At 34.4% G+C, this 14,773-nt stretch overlaps 3 protein-coding genes and 1 pseudogene across 3 annotated transcripts; 1 reads left to right on the top strand and 3 right to left on the bottom strand.

The window, feature by feature from the left end:
* Window positions 1-281: 281 nt before the first annotated feature.
* On the bottom strand, window positions 282-5,367 carry LOC125840289 (mitochondrial uncoupling protein 1). Its single transcript, XM_049519254.1, has 9 exons — window positions 5,077-5,367; window positions 3,705-3,923; window positions 3,542-3,620; window positions 3,188-3,321; window positions 2,440-2,538; window positions 2,209-2,313; window positions 1,291-1,365; window positions 883-969; window positions 282-640 (listed from the first exon to the last, which is right to left on the bottom strand). The coding sequence occupies exons 1-9, from the start codon at window positions 5,161-5,163 to the stop codon at window positions 605-607; spliced, it is 921 nt and encodes a 306-aa protein (XP_049375211.1). The 5' UTR covers window positions 5,164-5,367; the 3' UTR covers window positions 282-604.
* Window positions 5,368-8,318: 2,951 nt separating this feature from the next.
* Window positions 8,319-9,929, top strand: LOC125840325 (uncharacterized; annotated as a pseudogene).
* A 1,131-nt stretch (window positions 9,930-11,060) lies between these two features.
* LOC125840310 (uncharacterized) lies at window positions 11,061-12,773 on the bottom strand. Its single transcript, XM_049519272.1, has 3 exons — window positions 12,154-12,773; window positions 11,795-12,010; window positions 11,061-11,432 (listed from the first exon to the last, which is right to left on the bottom strand). Exons 1-3 carry the CDS (start codon window positions 12,391-12,393, stop codon window positions 11,061-11,063), a joined length of 828 nt encoding a protein of 275 aa, XP_049375229.1. The 5' UTR covers window positions 12,394-12,773.
* Window positions 12,397-12,756, bottom strand: LOC125840309 (uncharacterized). The gene has a single exon (XM_049519271.1). The coding sequence runs from the start codon at window positions 12,754-12,756 to the stop codon at window positions 12,397-12,399; it is 360 nt and encodes a 119-aa protein (XP_049375228.1).
* Window positions 12,774-14,773: the final 2,000 nt, after the last annotated feature.

Raw genomic sequence — 14,773 nt, 5'->3', positions numbered from 1 at the left:
ACCTATATATGGATCACCAAATAAAGTTGCACTTAAAAATCTTTCTTTGGTTAATTTTAGATATATAAGGAAAGGACCAAATGTATCACCTTTTTTACAATCGGTTTTGTTCACACCACCTTTTCACTAAAAAAAACACCAAAATGGTGTTGAAGACAGGATTGACCTGAAGAACTTCTTGGTAAAGAGTACCTACGGACTACCAAGCATGAATCTGAATTAGTCTGGCCAATTCTAAAGCCACCCAACAAGAAAAAAATGAACCTCAACCAGAAGCATAAACAGCTCAAGTTCAATCTTCATTCTTTATGATTGGAGTCAATTCCATAAATCAGTAATAGATCCCATGGCAACCAAAAGGAAGGAAAAACATTTTCCAGTCTAAGAATAGTAAGAGTAAGGGTCCCCTTTAAAGGAGAAAACTAAACACTTCTAAGCTTGGTTTCTCATAGTTTCTATGGGTTCCCCAATGGGAATTATTAACGAAAAAAAGGGGAATATTGAAAAATATCTTTGTTGATTCCATCTTCTAATGATTGCTGAGCCAATCCATGTTTAATGTAAATTAGTAATCCTCTGCTTGATGATTCATTCCTCTTTGACATCAAGGTGATTCTAAACTTTTAACGAACTTCTTCGCCTGCCAAAAAATAAGAAACAAAGGGTAAGCCAGCCAGCTATTCATTAGGAATTTGTCAAAGCCTAATGGAACAAAGTGTTGCCAAGTCAACAGTTGAAACTGGAAGCAACTGGAAATTGAGAAAGCTTCTCATTGAAGCAAAACATGTGCTAGTCTGGAATAGTAATCTGGCATAAAGTTTTATAAACAATTGTGAAATGGAAAAGAATTTGTGTAGCTAAGAATATGGCTCCACTCTTTACCTGCTCCAATGTTAGAAACATAATGACATTCCACGATCCCAAGCGTCCAAAATTTGGGATAAAGCCTTTATAGAAAGCCAAAGGTCCCTGCAAACATAAAGGCCACAAGAGAAGTGTCATTTTTTTACGTCATTACAAATCAAGGTTGCGGTTGGCAAGGAACTGAAAACTACATAAACAAAAAAGTAATAGCAGTAGGGAAAATTTGTAATAATAGGGATCTGGTTTTAGTAAAAAAAATTAAACTATCTTGGGAGAAATGAGAGGTTATGTTGTTTTAGGTAGAGTTCTGCATCTTGTAAGAAGCCAAGATAAGTTATTTAAACAAAAAGACTAAGAGGAAAATTTATGTCTGAAAAACGGCTGGATTCTTCAATAACCAATAGAAAGGACAGATCATGAACTCACATCATTCTTCAATGTTTTGACAAAACAATCAAGAGTATTTTTGTATGCGGAATCTCCCATCATTCTCGACTTTACCTGCATCCACAGTTTACCATGTCAGTGCTTCATGGCTATACAAGAATAATCAATAAAATTAATCTAATAAATTTTTACAATGTCTATTGATAATGCAACTTTAAAGGGATGAAATTTGAAGACAGATTAAAAATGGTGATCTAAAAGATTATAGTGTTGAATAAAAATCACCTAACCAAAATATAAGAAGCATTTTGGAGTTTGGAGAACTTCTTAAGTACGCGAATTTGAAAAAATCAGTATTACCATCATACACAACCAAGTAACAAGATATCAGTACTGTTGATCCCAGCTCTACTATGTTTGATTCCAGGAAGGCGAAGGAAAAAGTTGAGAAAAGAAAAAGTAACTTGTTAAGTGAATTATCTATATTTGTTTATGATTCTTTGTATGGTTTTAATATTTGTAAAATAGACATGCTTCCGCCCAATTTAGGACAGATTATCTCTCTTTATTTATTTTTTTATTGATCCTCTTTTAATTACAAGACATCCCCTTACACTCCCAATGTTACTTTTAATCCTTTAATCCCTCCTCCGTTTACCCCAGCCAAACTAGAGTTTTATTATTAGGCACGCACTGCACAATAATAAAGAAAATTCATGAGCAGAGGACTTCAAATTCACAAGATGAAGGCATGTGTCTAACAGGCCAGATATTGATTTTGATAATCTTTTTCATGAAAAGTAAGACTATGCATAACTTTTCCCCCTATATAGCCAAGAAGATCCTCTATTTGGGTAAGAAGATCTAAAATACTAATAAATATTACTGAATCGTGGGCTGCCGTCAGAAAGGACTAAAAGGAAAGCAATTTCAAATAATAAGGAACATAGAAGATACCACATCAACAGGGGACCCTATGCAAACTGCAAAAAAACCAGCTCCAAGCCCCGCAATCAAATGAGTAATAACATTGTCTGTGAACCCAGGAATCCTAAGAACAGCCTGCACAGAAATTTTTAAAGAACAAACAGTGAAAAGAATGACAATGTAAACATCCAAATTCAAGAAAACACCACATTAGACGGTCCGGAAAATGAGGTGGGAATAAGAAATTTATGGTTTCTCTACCTCCTTCACTTGATCATAACTTGCTAATTCAGCTGCATTGATGATGGCATTCCGCCCAATATTGGGTCCAAGACCAGTCCACAGAGCTCGAACTCCTTCCTAAAATCAAGATATGGTAGAAACAAAATGCAAAGAGGTTAACATACAAGTTAAAATAGGAGTCTTATTTTGTGGGGAAAACTATGACTCAACAATAAGTTGCCTCAAATTTTCACATGTGAAACCTGTTCTATTTACATTATATTGCAAATGCTCCAGTAAGCTGCCAGACCTGGGGATTTGATTAATTTAAATGAAATAGAACTTTTCATAATTTCCCAACATTTCCAGGAGAATGGAAACCACACGGAGAAGAGAAGTACTACCCTTTTTCTCCGAGAATGATAAACGAATACACTAAAGTTAGATGGAGAATGAGAAAGTCGAACAAAGAATCAGTTATCAAAGAATAGTTCAACGAAAGAATCTTTAAGAAATGTCATGTATCCAATTCTAGGGACATAATAGTAGTTAAATGTTACATACTAAAGGCACATATTTTTGCAGGTTGTATGTCCGCATGATTGGTAGACATTGTGGGAGTTTGAATAGCAACACATATATAATTGTTTAGGTAATATTGAATTTCAATTCAAGGGGTAACTAACTTTCAAGTTATGATTCAAAGTAGGTGTACACAATTTTGCAGCCCCGCGTGCCGTTAGTTATCATGATTTAGTAAACAACTGAGCTAGACAAGACATATAACCTGTTTCACTATTGTTGAGTAGGCATTTAGAGCTCCAGAATAACGCCTCGGCACACCTGCTGGCAATTTTCCTTCAGCTTGAAGGCGTACTTTAACTAGATCTGTAGGATTTGCAATTGTAATGCCCAACGCACCTATTTGATAAAGAATCACCAAATTACTTTAAAAATTATTGAAAGACCAGACAGTATAAAAGAACAATACAAGGAAAAACAGAAGTATGTTATTGATAATCTTAACATTGAACTTCAATAGCCTATGTCCAGATGTTTTCTAAATGGATATAAAAGCTTCGCTGTCTATTTACTCTCAAGCAAAGTGACAATAAACGCAAAACATCTAAAAGGCACTCACCAGTTGTAAGTGCAGCAAGTATTTTCTTTGATAAGGGCACATCCCCAACATGATCTTTGCCAACATATAAGTTTTTAACCTGGTCGCCAAGCAAACAGTCCGTAAAAGGCCAAAAACCACAAAATAAACTTGTAACTGTTGTACGCTAGAAATGATAACTTACAGGTTCATACATCCCAATCCGTAGACCTCCGTATATACATTGACGATGTAACCCAGGTACGATACCCTTCCATAGTGAAGCTATTCCTTCTTCTTTTGCAATGGTGCCAACAGTACCTAATAATCCCCTATATTTAGGTAAAGCTAGCCCATCCCCTTCAACTGCCTTCTTTTGAAGCTGAAGTCTAACTTTAGCAGTATCCAATGGTAAAGTACACGCCTGGAGAACAGAATTTTGTATGAAGCAAACAAGATTTACAGGCAGCGAAGGAATCATTAACACCAACAATAGCACGGCATGCACACTTCAAAACAATCTACTACATGTAGACACCATACATGCCGGATGACCCAAAAGACGGCATCAAAACTTAACAAACCTCATTTACTACAACCATAAGCAATACACTGTTCTTTGAAAAACCACGTTCGTGATCAAGGCCTAGTTTCATGAAAAGCAAAAGAAAGAAAACTGATTCCTCCAAATTTAAGCAAGAAATGGTTTTTCATAAAAGTATTCACACAATCAAGTCCACCAAATTTCTACAAGTAATTATTTTTAAGGAAGCATGAGTACAAATTTCTTTTGTACCATCATCACCCTGTTTAAAGGTCATCTGATGTCCCCTTTTCCCTTCCTAACAGATTCTATAGTAAGGTGATTAATCTCTTAACTAAAGACAGAACAAACCAAGCCTCACTTTCTTCTAGGAGGATCAATTGTGTCCCTACTTACCCTCCAGTGTGACTCGAACCCTCAACCAAGCCTCACTTATCCCCGAAACAGATTCCCCACCCCCTTAAAAGGAGGATCAATAGTGTTCCTACATACCCTCCAGTGTGAGTCGCACCTCCAACGAAGCCTCACTTATTTGCTGAAACAGATTCCCCACCCCCTAAAAGGAGGATTAATAGTGTCCCTACTTACCCTCCAGTGTAACTCGAACCTCCAACCAAGCCTCACTTATCTGCCGAAACAGATCCCCCCGCCCCCCAAAAGGAGGATCAATAGTATTCTTACTAACCCCCTTGCATGACTCAAACACTCAACCAAGAGACTCATTTATCTGCCAAAACAGATTGCACCTTAATACAAACATACAACATTAGGAGATTAAAACAAAACTTAAATTGACCAGCAAAGCAACCCAGTAAAGGATTTAACAGAGGATTATAAGCTCATAAACACTTAACAGCTCAATGGGGATCAACAATTCCCCACAATCCAGAAACAAAAAAATAAGGAAAAGGAAACAACCCCATTTCTCCTATTCGAATCATCAAAAATCTTAGCAACAGATATAAGACTGAATCAACAAAGCAAGTTTCAAGACAGGATTGCAAAAAAGGGATTAGATTGATGGAAGAATTACCTCAGCGAAACAAGCAGCAAAGGCACTACTTGCGAATATTCCGGCGAATGAGATATCCGATTTGCCGCCGTGATCTCCTCCTCCCATGACTAAATTGACCAAAAAACACACAAAGAGAAACTAAAAGGGTTCTAGGAGATGGCTACTCCTAGAAGAAAGGATGATCACAGAGCAAGCGTAAGAAATGGGTATGTAAAAAATGGGGTTTTAGGGGCTGTTATGTAGTAAGGAAGGCAAAAGATTTTGCAGAGAGATCTTGGGAAAAGCGAAAACGGGGCTGCTGCTGTGCTTGTCCTACGCAACTGCCATTGCTGTCATTTACTACTAATATTTCAATTGGGCTTTTGCTTGCTCAGTCAGCACTACTCTGTTTTCCTTTGCTATTCAATTATTTTTTTTTTTGTTTCTCAGAGCCCACATTAAAGCTCCGATTAAATTCGAATCGAGCTCTGCAGGGCTCATTCGAGAGTGTTGCTCCCAACAGGATTTTTTTCTGTTATTCAATTGTTACTCCCCTTAATTAAAGGTTTTAAATTCGAATAGTGTGATTGGGGTTTTATATCATGTGAATCAAAATTAATTGAATTTTAATGCAAATATCAAATACGAGAAATTAAATAGAACCTAATAAAATAATAATAATGAAGCTAGAGATGAATAAAGGCAATAATATATTTACAAGTTGATCAAACTCATCCACTCAACCATGTGCTTTTGACCTAATTATTTTATTAATTGTTGAATTTTAGAACAATGAATAAAGCACATTTTATTAGATAATCATGATTGGTTGGAGCTTTGCACATATGCTGATTAGATCCTCATTCACCATCTAACATTTTATTAGGGATGCGTAAACGTTACTCTTTTCTATCGAATATACGGCTTGTCATACATTCAAGGGCCATGGTGAAGTCCACCTATTTCACATGGAAGATTTGTTAATTGTGACAGAAATAATGAAACGACGGGCTACAATACCTTATTCTGTTAAGAATGTTCAAAATATGTTATTTAATCACTTTGTATATCATTTTACTTATATATGATATTAGTTTTGGACGAAGGATATTCAACTAAACACTCTGACTATAACATAGCTACGCCCTACTGCTTAGGCTAAAAGTGGGATAAATAATCAAATTAATCAATGTCGAATAATATAAATATGGGATGTGTTTAGTTGGAAGAAAACATTTAATTGAGACGTCATGATCTAGTTAGAAATCACGATGATTATCATGATAAGGCAAGTATTGGTGTAATATACCACAAATACAAAATATTACAGTTGAAAAAAAAGAGACAAAAATGAATAAACAAATTTTTAAGCTGAGGCGCGGATATCTCACTCTCTTTAAGGAGATTCAAGTCAACCACAACATAATCTACACATATCCAGCAATATCACTCTTGACTTGTTCTCTCCAGGATATAACAGTCCAATAAAGTTGTACAACTCAAATAACTCTTAGATTAGTTGAAGAGTCCAAAGCTCCACCTAAGAACACATTCGTTCAACATATGAATATTTTCCTTTGTATAGTGAATATAGTTAATGACTTTGAATATTTTCTTTGTCTCAACTCTCTCGTTCACTACACTTACTCAAATATACACAATATAATATTTCTCATCTTTTCTTCTACTCTTTCTCTTGTGTATTTCTTGTTGTTTCTACTTCTACCCAACACAAGGAAGACCACATTATTTATATGTGATGAATTCTTCCTTGCAATGAATAGAGAGATAATGGGTAGTAAATTTGCCAAATGAATGATTTTACCTACAATTTCAAATAACTATGTATTTTATCATTAATTAAGAATTTTCTATCATATATTGAGAAATATACACCTAGATACATGTATTTTTGCTGCTAAATACACTAAAATAGAGAAAGGCTAGCGAGATAATCATGTATTTCAGATACATGCAAATCACACTATATACACATTAGATACATATATATGTACGTATCTAAGATATATACCAAATACAAAGGAGAGTGGCAAGCGAGTTTTATCCATGTATCTCATATACATATAAATCCACTTTTATACAATATATGTAGAACAAATCACACCTAATTTTGATATCATGTATACACACCAAAATATGATTAAATTCATAATACTGCAAATTAAAGTACTCATATTTTAGTCACAAACTCCTAAACTAGTGAAATTTGTATAAATTTCCTAAAACTTAACTAGTGACACCCAAAAATGCTACTTGTGCAAATGACTCTAAAGTTAGCGGGAAATAAGATCATTTGAGCGGGAAACCATTGGCCATTAGTATTAAGATTAGGAAGAAACCCTAAAAAAAGATTAGCTTTCTAACAAGAACAAATCCACTCTCCATTAAAAGGTATTTTTCCTTCTCCTCCAATCGTCAGTGAAAATTTTTACCCCTTAAAATTATAATCTTATGTTATTCACGTATAATGTGATATAACTTGTTGTCCCTATAATGACTGTATGGAATTTTTGGGTCGAATTATTGTTTGTTTTTGCCCTATTTGCGCTCTGCAGTTTTTTCGGCAAATGCGATTCAATAAAATAAATGGACTTTAATATAGTTTGGATTGGCATGTATGATATTGGCGTGAAATGAGTTTAAATAGAGTAAAATAGTCCATAAGGATTCATATAGCCGATCCTAACTAGTTGGGGATTAGGGATAAAATTATTACCTGTTAAAAATGGGGCACATGAGTTCGTGGTCTCTCTCTGAAACTAGGTATTTTATGTATATATTTTAACTACTGATATCTACAGTATAAAGATATTGAGTTACTTGCGTAAATTTCCACTTCATGTATTTTCGCCTTCTTTTTTCAATGGTGCACCCATGTTCTAAAATTTTTAGATTTGCCCCTAGTTGGAGAGCTATTAAGGGATGTGTGTTTATGGTGGTATTAGGCATAATCACTACAACAAAAATAACTTTTAGAGACAATAAATGTACACATTAACAAAGAGTGATAAAGTATTTATCAGTATTAGTTAATTGCGATTGGATCCAATGTAACTATAGGTTTTAGGGACATTTACAAGCTGTGCTAATTGCCGCTAAAACAATGTGCAGAAACGTGTGTCATGTTTCTTAATTGCTTACTTCTTTTTAACTTCAACTGAAAGCCATGAAATCATTTTACTCTCGTTATCTTGGTTATCGACTAATTACTGATAACTTGGATCAGCAAGGAGCTTGCTACATCAGCTAACTGTTTTAAAATGGAAGACAAGGAAGAATCTAAAGTTGTTGAAGCTATTGGTGGATGAATAGAAGGATCAAGTTGTTGCAGCTGAAGCCAAAGTAGATTTTATGGACATATTCGTTAGCCTTCTTACCTTACCATTGGGAACAATAATACTACTCATTAAAGCAGAGGCTGGAGTTGTTGGTTGTATGAACAACTTGTACCAAAGTGTTGAAAACCTCGCTGTGGAAGATCTGTTCAGAGAGCATTGCAAAACCATGCTGCTAAATCCAAGAAATCCCTATCCAAAGTATTGTATGAGGTTGAAAGTGAAGATAGATGATTCAGGCTCCGAGAAGTACTATGGGTGTTCAGGTTGGACAATGCGAAAGTATTGCTCAAAGCGAAGCTATTTCATGAATGTTGAGTGCCCATGTAATGGGAAATTTGATAAAGAGACTATTTTAAGTGAGTCTTGTCGTGATAAGTATGTATTTCTCATAGGAGGGATATCATATCTAATCAGTGACGACTTGCAATTCAAGCGTGCTTCTTCAAGCACTCTTTTCCAGATGCTTTCTAATGTTGGCCTGAGTGATATGAATCAGATTAAGGAGATGAATGTAGAAGTTGGCAGGGACGAGGTATTGTCCTTAAACATCCGATTAATTAAAAGAATTAGTGATTACCACATTCTTAATAAGAGAATTATGCTTTCTGATGATACGTTTGCTTTTACATGTTTTGCTGTGATTTTCATAAATTGGCATTTGCAGCTAGTAACATGATCTTTTTCTGGACCATTTAGGTGATTCATCTACTTGCTCGTTCATTTATCTCAAAGACTCCCTTGTCTGATGTGTTTCTGCCCAAGCAAAAACAAAAAAGGGCACAAGTAGACACTATAACAATGTCCGAGTCTGGAAAGTTGTCATCCATATCTGAAAATGGAACGAGTAATAACACCAAGAAGTTGGAGCTGAAGCTAACAGTAAGAAAGTCTACAAACAAGGTCTTGTGTGCAGAAGCAGGCAATGATTTCATTGATTTTCTCTTCAACTTCTTGACGATTCCTATAGGATCAATTGAAGATGTTCTAAAAGGGAGTTCTGGCTTGAGATGTATCGATAACTTCTATAAAAGTGTGGAGGCTTTAGATGTGAAATGGTTCAATATGCGTCCAAAGCAGAATAGTTACCAGAGTGAGGATAAATTTAATGACAACCTTAAGACAATATTACTCAAGCCCAATGTTGCCACACATTATAATTCTGAGTATCAGCTGGTACAGATTTCTGAAGGAGAATCAGAATTTTACGATTTGTATGATCCAAGGCAACATATAAGGGGTAGTCATGTTCCCAAATTTCATAAGTTTGCAAAGGAACCCTCCGCTTTCTACGTTATGGACAATTTGGAAGTAAGACCTTTGTCTTCTACATCAACTATTTGCATACTTCAAGAACTAAATGTGCCCATGAATGATATTGAAGAGCAAATGATCAGTGTTGGTGAGTCAGAAGCATTGAACTTGCTGAAGGCCTCTTTGACATTATCATCATCAGCTTTGACAGAGGGCTTAAATCACAAGTTGAAGATGCAGATAGACAAAGATGTGAAGTGTAACGCGAAGAAACTTTGTTAGCAAACACATGGATAACTTTCTTGTGTTTTAGCCTCAAAACTTGGTCCCCTGTGGCCTGTACATCAAAGCCTTGATGAAGGGTCAAGTATTTTTTGATTGACCTCTATAGATGATTAGTCCATGAAGTGTTAATTTTGTCCTAAGTTGATAAGAGGGTAAATCTAATTACATGTCATAGCTGCAAGCTACTCTAAAAGTAACAATTCTTTACTAGTACTAGTAGATTTGCACCACTTTTTTGTCATATGCTGTTGTTTAGCATCTGGTGCCAATGCAATATTCTCTATGTTCTATTTCTTGGATTGAAATTCTGTTTCTGGATTGTTTGCTTATTCTCACTGTTTCAAGATAATTGGTTTGCCTATAAGGAACATGAGATTTGAGATTTTCTTTGAAATTGTGAGACAAAGTATTATATTATTGTTCTTGATAATATCATTCAGTATTTGGTTTTAGTGTTACTTCCAATATTTTCCTTTGTATGAGATTTTTATTAAAGAAAAAAACCATTTGATTTGAATTCATGCTGAACCTTATTAAGATTTTTTACTTGTTTTAGTGATTACTATCGAGATGAAACTTTTAATTAAAGATGGAAATAGGGGTGTGCATAGATTGGTTTAATCAATTAATCGAACCAGAAAAAAATGCTATTGGCTTTGGGTTATTGAATTAATGAATTTTAAATGTCAAGAAGATGATACAACTGCAAGAAAATAGACATAAAGGAAAAAAGAAGAGATTGTCCCACTTAGTAATACCCAATGAAATCTCACAAGTGAGGTATGGGGAGAGTAGAATGTACGATGTCGTAGGCCTCTTACTACTACCTCGTGGAGGTATAGAGACTATTTCCGAAAGATGTAAAAATAAATATATTTTCAGTAATAAGAAATTAGGTGGAATTTATAAAGATTCATCATGAGGGAGGAAAAAAAAGAGGCCAGAAGTTACATTTAGAGTGGCTTACAGCTATGATAACATTAACTTCATGGACCAAATCATCTATTGAGGAAACCTCCCAAACAGATGAATAATAGAACTACAAAATGATTGATTCAATCTGAAAACACTTGCCTCTCCAATAAGGCTTTGATGTACAGGGGATCAAAAGAGTTATCTATGTGTTTGCTAACGAGCACGACAAAGTTTCTTCACGTTACACTGCACATCTTCGTCTATCTGCTTCTTCAACTTGTGATTTAGGCCCTCTGTCAAAGCTGATGATGATGATGTCAAAGAGGCCTTCAGCAAGTTCAATGCTTCCGACTCACCAATACTGATCATTTGCTCCTCAATATCATTCAGGGGCACATTTAGTTCACGCAGTAAGCAAATAGTTGACGTAGAAGACAAAGATCTCACTTGCAAATTGTCCATAACGTAGAAAAGGAAGGGTTCCTTGGCAAACCTTTGACATTTGGCAACAAAAGCACCCCTTACAAACTGCCTTATATCGTGCAAGTCATAAATTTCTGATTTTCCTTCAGAAATTTGCAGCAGCTGATACTCAGAATTATGGTGAGGGGCAACACCGGGATTGAGTAATGGTTCAATGCGCGTTCAAATACCAATAAATCAATAGTGTGATTGAATTATATTACGTTTCGATTTTGAACAACCCTAGTTCCAGTACTCCTCTACATATTCCAACTTAAATACTAAAAACTGGCATAATATAAAAAAGGAAGAAGAAGAGAAAATTACCAGGTTGATTTCTTCTTCAATGAACACTGATGAAATCTACTCTGATATTCTGTAACTTAGGGTTTTTTACTCTCTTTTTCCCGCTCAAATGGTCTTATTTCCCAGCTAATTGGTGATTTCCCACGAAAGACTACTCTCTCCATTTTAATTTATTTGACAGCTTCTGCACACAAGACCATGTTTGTAGACTTTCTTACTGTTAGCTTCAGCTCCAATTTCTTGGTGTTATTCCTGGTTCCATTTTCAGAAATGGACGATCCAGACTCGGACATTGTGATAGTGTCTACTCTTGCCCTTTTTTGTTTTTGCTTGGGCAGAAACACATCAGACAAGGGAGTCTTTGAGATCAATGAACTCACAAGTAGATGAATCACCTAAATGGTCGAGAAAAGGATAGTGTTACAAGCTGCAAATGACAATATACGAAGAATCACATCAAAGCACGTAGAACATACAAGCAACCACATAAAGATACAATTTTTGTATCAAGAATTCAAATGGTAGAGGATCATATTACCTCATTTTTGCCAATTTCTACATGCATCTCCTCGATTTGATTCATATCACTCAGGCCAACATTTGAAAGCATCTGAACAAGCGAGCTTGGAGAAGCAACCTTGACTTGTAAACCGTCAGAGATTAGAAATGATATCCCTCCTTTAAGAAAGACATACTCATCGCAACAAGTATTTTCAACTGAATCTTTCAGAAACGTCTCTTTGTTATACTTCCCATTACATTTGCACTCAACATTCATGTATTAGCTGTTGTATCGACAATCTGAACACTTATAATACTTAGACCCTGAATCATCTAAGTTCACTTTTAACTTCATGCAATATTTTGGATATGGATTTATCAGATTCAGTAACAAGATTTTGCAATGCTCTATGTACAGATCTTCCTCATCGAGGTTTTCAACACTTTGGTACAAGTTATTGATACAACCAACAGTTCCAGCCTCTGCTTTAATGAGTCGTATTATTGTTCCCATGGGTAAAGTCAGAAGGCTAACAAGTATGTCCATAAAATCTACTCCGGATTCAGCTGCAACAACTTGATCCTTCTTTCTATCCACCAAAAGTTTCAAAAGAATCTTAGATTCTTTCTTCTTAACCATTTTGAGGTAGCAAATGCCTAGCTGATCCAGGTTAGAACGACGATAAAAGGAAGTAAGCAATGTTCAAATGACACGAACATGGAAGCAGAACACGACACAAGTTTTAGCACACTATTGTATTTGCAAATATGTTTATGCATTCTATTAAAAACAACAAGCAATTATCCAAGGGATGATTATAATTACATAAACATGCATTCCAGATTCCATAAATACTACAATAACATCCCAATACCATCATTTATCAAATGACAACACCAAATTTAAGTACAAGTCCAAAACTACCACTTATTCCCTTCCAATTTATGTGTATTAGCTTAAATAGACTCAATCACTCAAAGGTTAATACAAAAAGAAGACTATTGAATCTTATGATCTTAAACTAAAGATTGTAGAATATATCAAAATGCCTTTTGAATCTTGTAATCTTAAATATGTCATGAGATGTTACAATTAAACAATCACTCCTTGCGTTTCAAAAACAATGATCTATTTTCTTTTTTAGTCTATTTAAAAAAAAAATGACTCAGCTTTACACATGATGTGTTTAAAACCACCAGATTAAAGGGATATTTTGATACATTTGACATAACTTTAAACTCTATGTCAAATCAAACTAGATCATTCTTTGTAAAACGGAAAAAATACTAGATTGGCATTCCATTTTAAACAAACTAAAAAGAGAGCTAGGAAAATAAATTTAAACATATATAAGACACTACTTCTTCCGTTAAAAGTAGGTAAAAAACAAATTCCATAAATAACATTTCATAATGATTATTTCGTTTTTATCCTTCAACACACTTTATCTTCATCTCCACCTCATAGCCCCATAATCTCTACCCCGTGCATTCATCTCTCGCAGTATTTGTCTAGATTATACACAATTTAAGCATAATATTTTTTAGTGTTTTTAGCAGCATGGTTTTGCAGTACTCTGTCTACAGATTTGCTTCTCCGAGGTTTTCAACACTTTAGTACAAGTTGTTCATACAACCAACAACTCTGTCATCTTCTTTAACGAGTCGTATTATCGTTCCCAGTGGTAGAGTGGGAAGGCTATAGATTTTTACCAAATAGAAAGAGTTGAAAAAAAAAAAGCATAAAACGCATTCATGGAATGCGATTTATATATAAGTTTCAATCACTTTCTATTTATTTTTCAAATTACTTTATTACCCTTTCTGTTTAATTTTATTAGTTCAATATTTTTAAAATATATTTATTACTTTTATCATATCAAGAAAAGTTAATTATTTTTTACATTTTATACTCAACATTAATTGCTTGTTTTTTTTAAGAATCTTCGTATCTCAATTGATTAACTATCTAAAATTTAACTTTATCAGTAAATGTTCGATTCTCCAGATTTTAATCCCCTCCCCTATTTTTCTTTTCTCAACCCACAATTTTATTTTTTGTCTTTTAAAAAAAGGTTTTGGCGTTGAAAACTTGAAAACCCCTTCTTAGATGCCTAAGTAGAAATAGCTGAGAAAGAAAGGCATAAAACGTATTTGGCGGATGCGATTTATGTATAAATTTTTGTCTCTTCTTATTTATTGTTGAAGTTACTTTATTACCCCTTCCGTTTAATTTGATTTGTCCACTATTTTTAAAATATATTTATTTATTTATTTTATTTATTACTTTTATTATATCAAGAAAATATAATTATTTTTTCCATTTTATACTCAACATTAATTGCTTCTTTTTTTTTTGAGAATCTTCATATTTCAGTTGATTAGCTATCTAGTGTTTAATTTTATCGGTGAATGTTCGATTCTCCAGATTGTTCATCCCTCCCTTATTTTAGTTACTTTCATAACGAGGATATATCAGTTGTAAATAACAAAGTTGAGAGGTATATCAGACCCTTTTCCCTTGAAAATTCAATTTACTTAGCCGAATAACACAAAGATCAAAATTGAAATAAGATATTAACTCATAGATCAAAACAACTATTTCCCCTTTTCTTTGTTAAAAATGAACATAGCCTTTTCATATTTATGACTAAAGA

Source organism: Solanum verrucosum, unplaced genomic scaffold, assembly GCF_900185275.1.
Source record: "Solanum verrucosum unplaced genomic scaffold, falcon-dt-bn FXZP01000137.1, whole genome shotgun sequence".
NCBI classification, from domain to species: domain Eukaryota; kingdom Viridiplantae; phylum Streptophyta; class Magnoliopsida; order Solanales; family Solanaceae; genus Solanum; species Solanum verrucosum.
The sequence above is the reverse complement of the archived record's forward strand: the minus strand, read 5'-3'. Positions and strand labels throughout refer to the sequence as shown.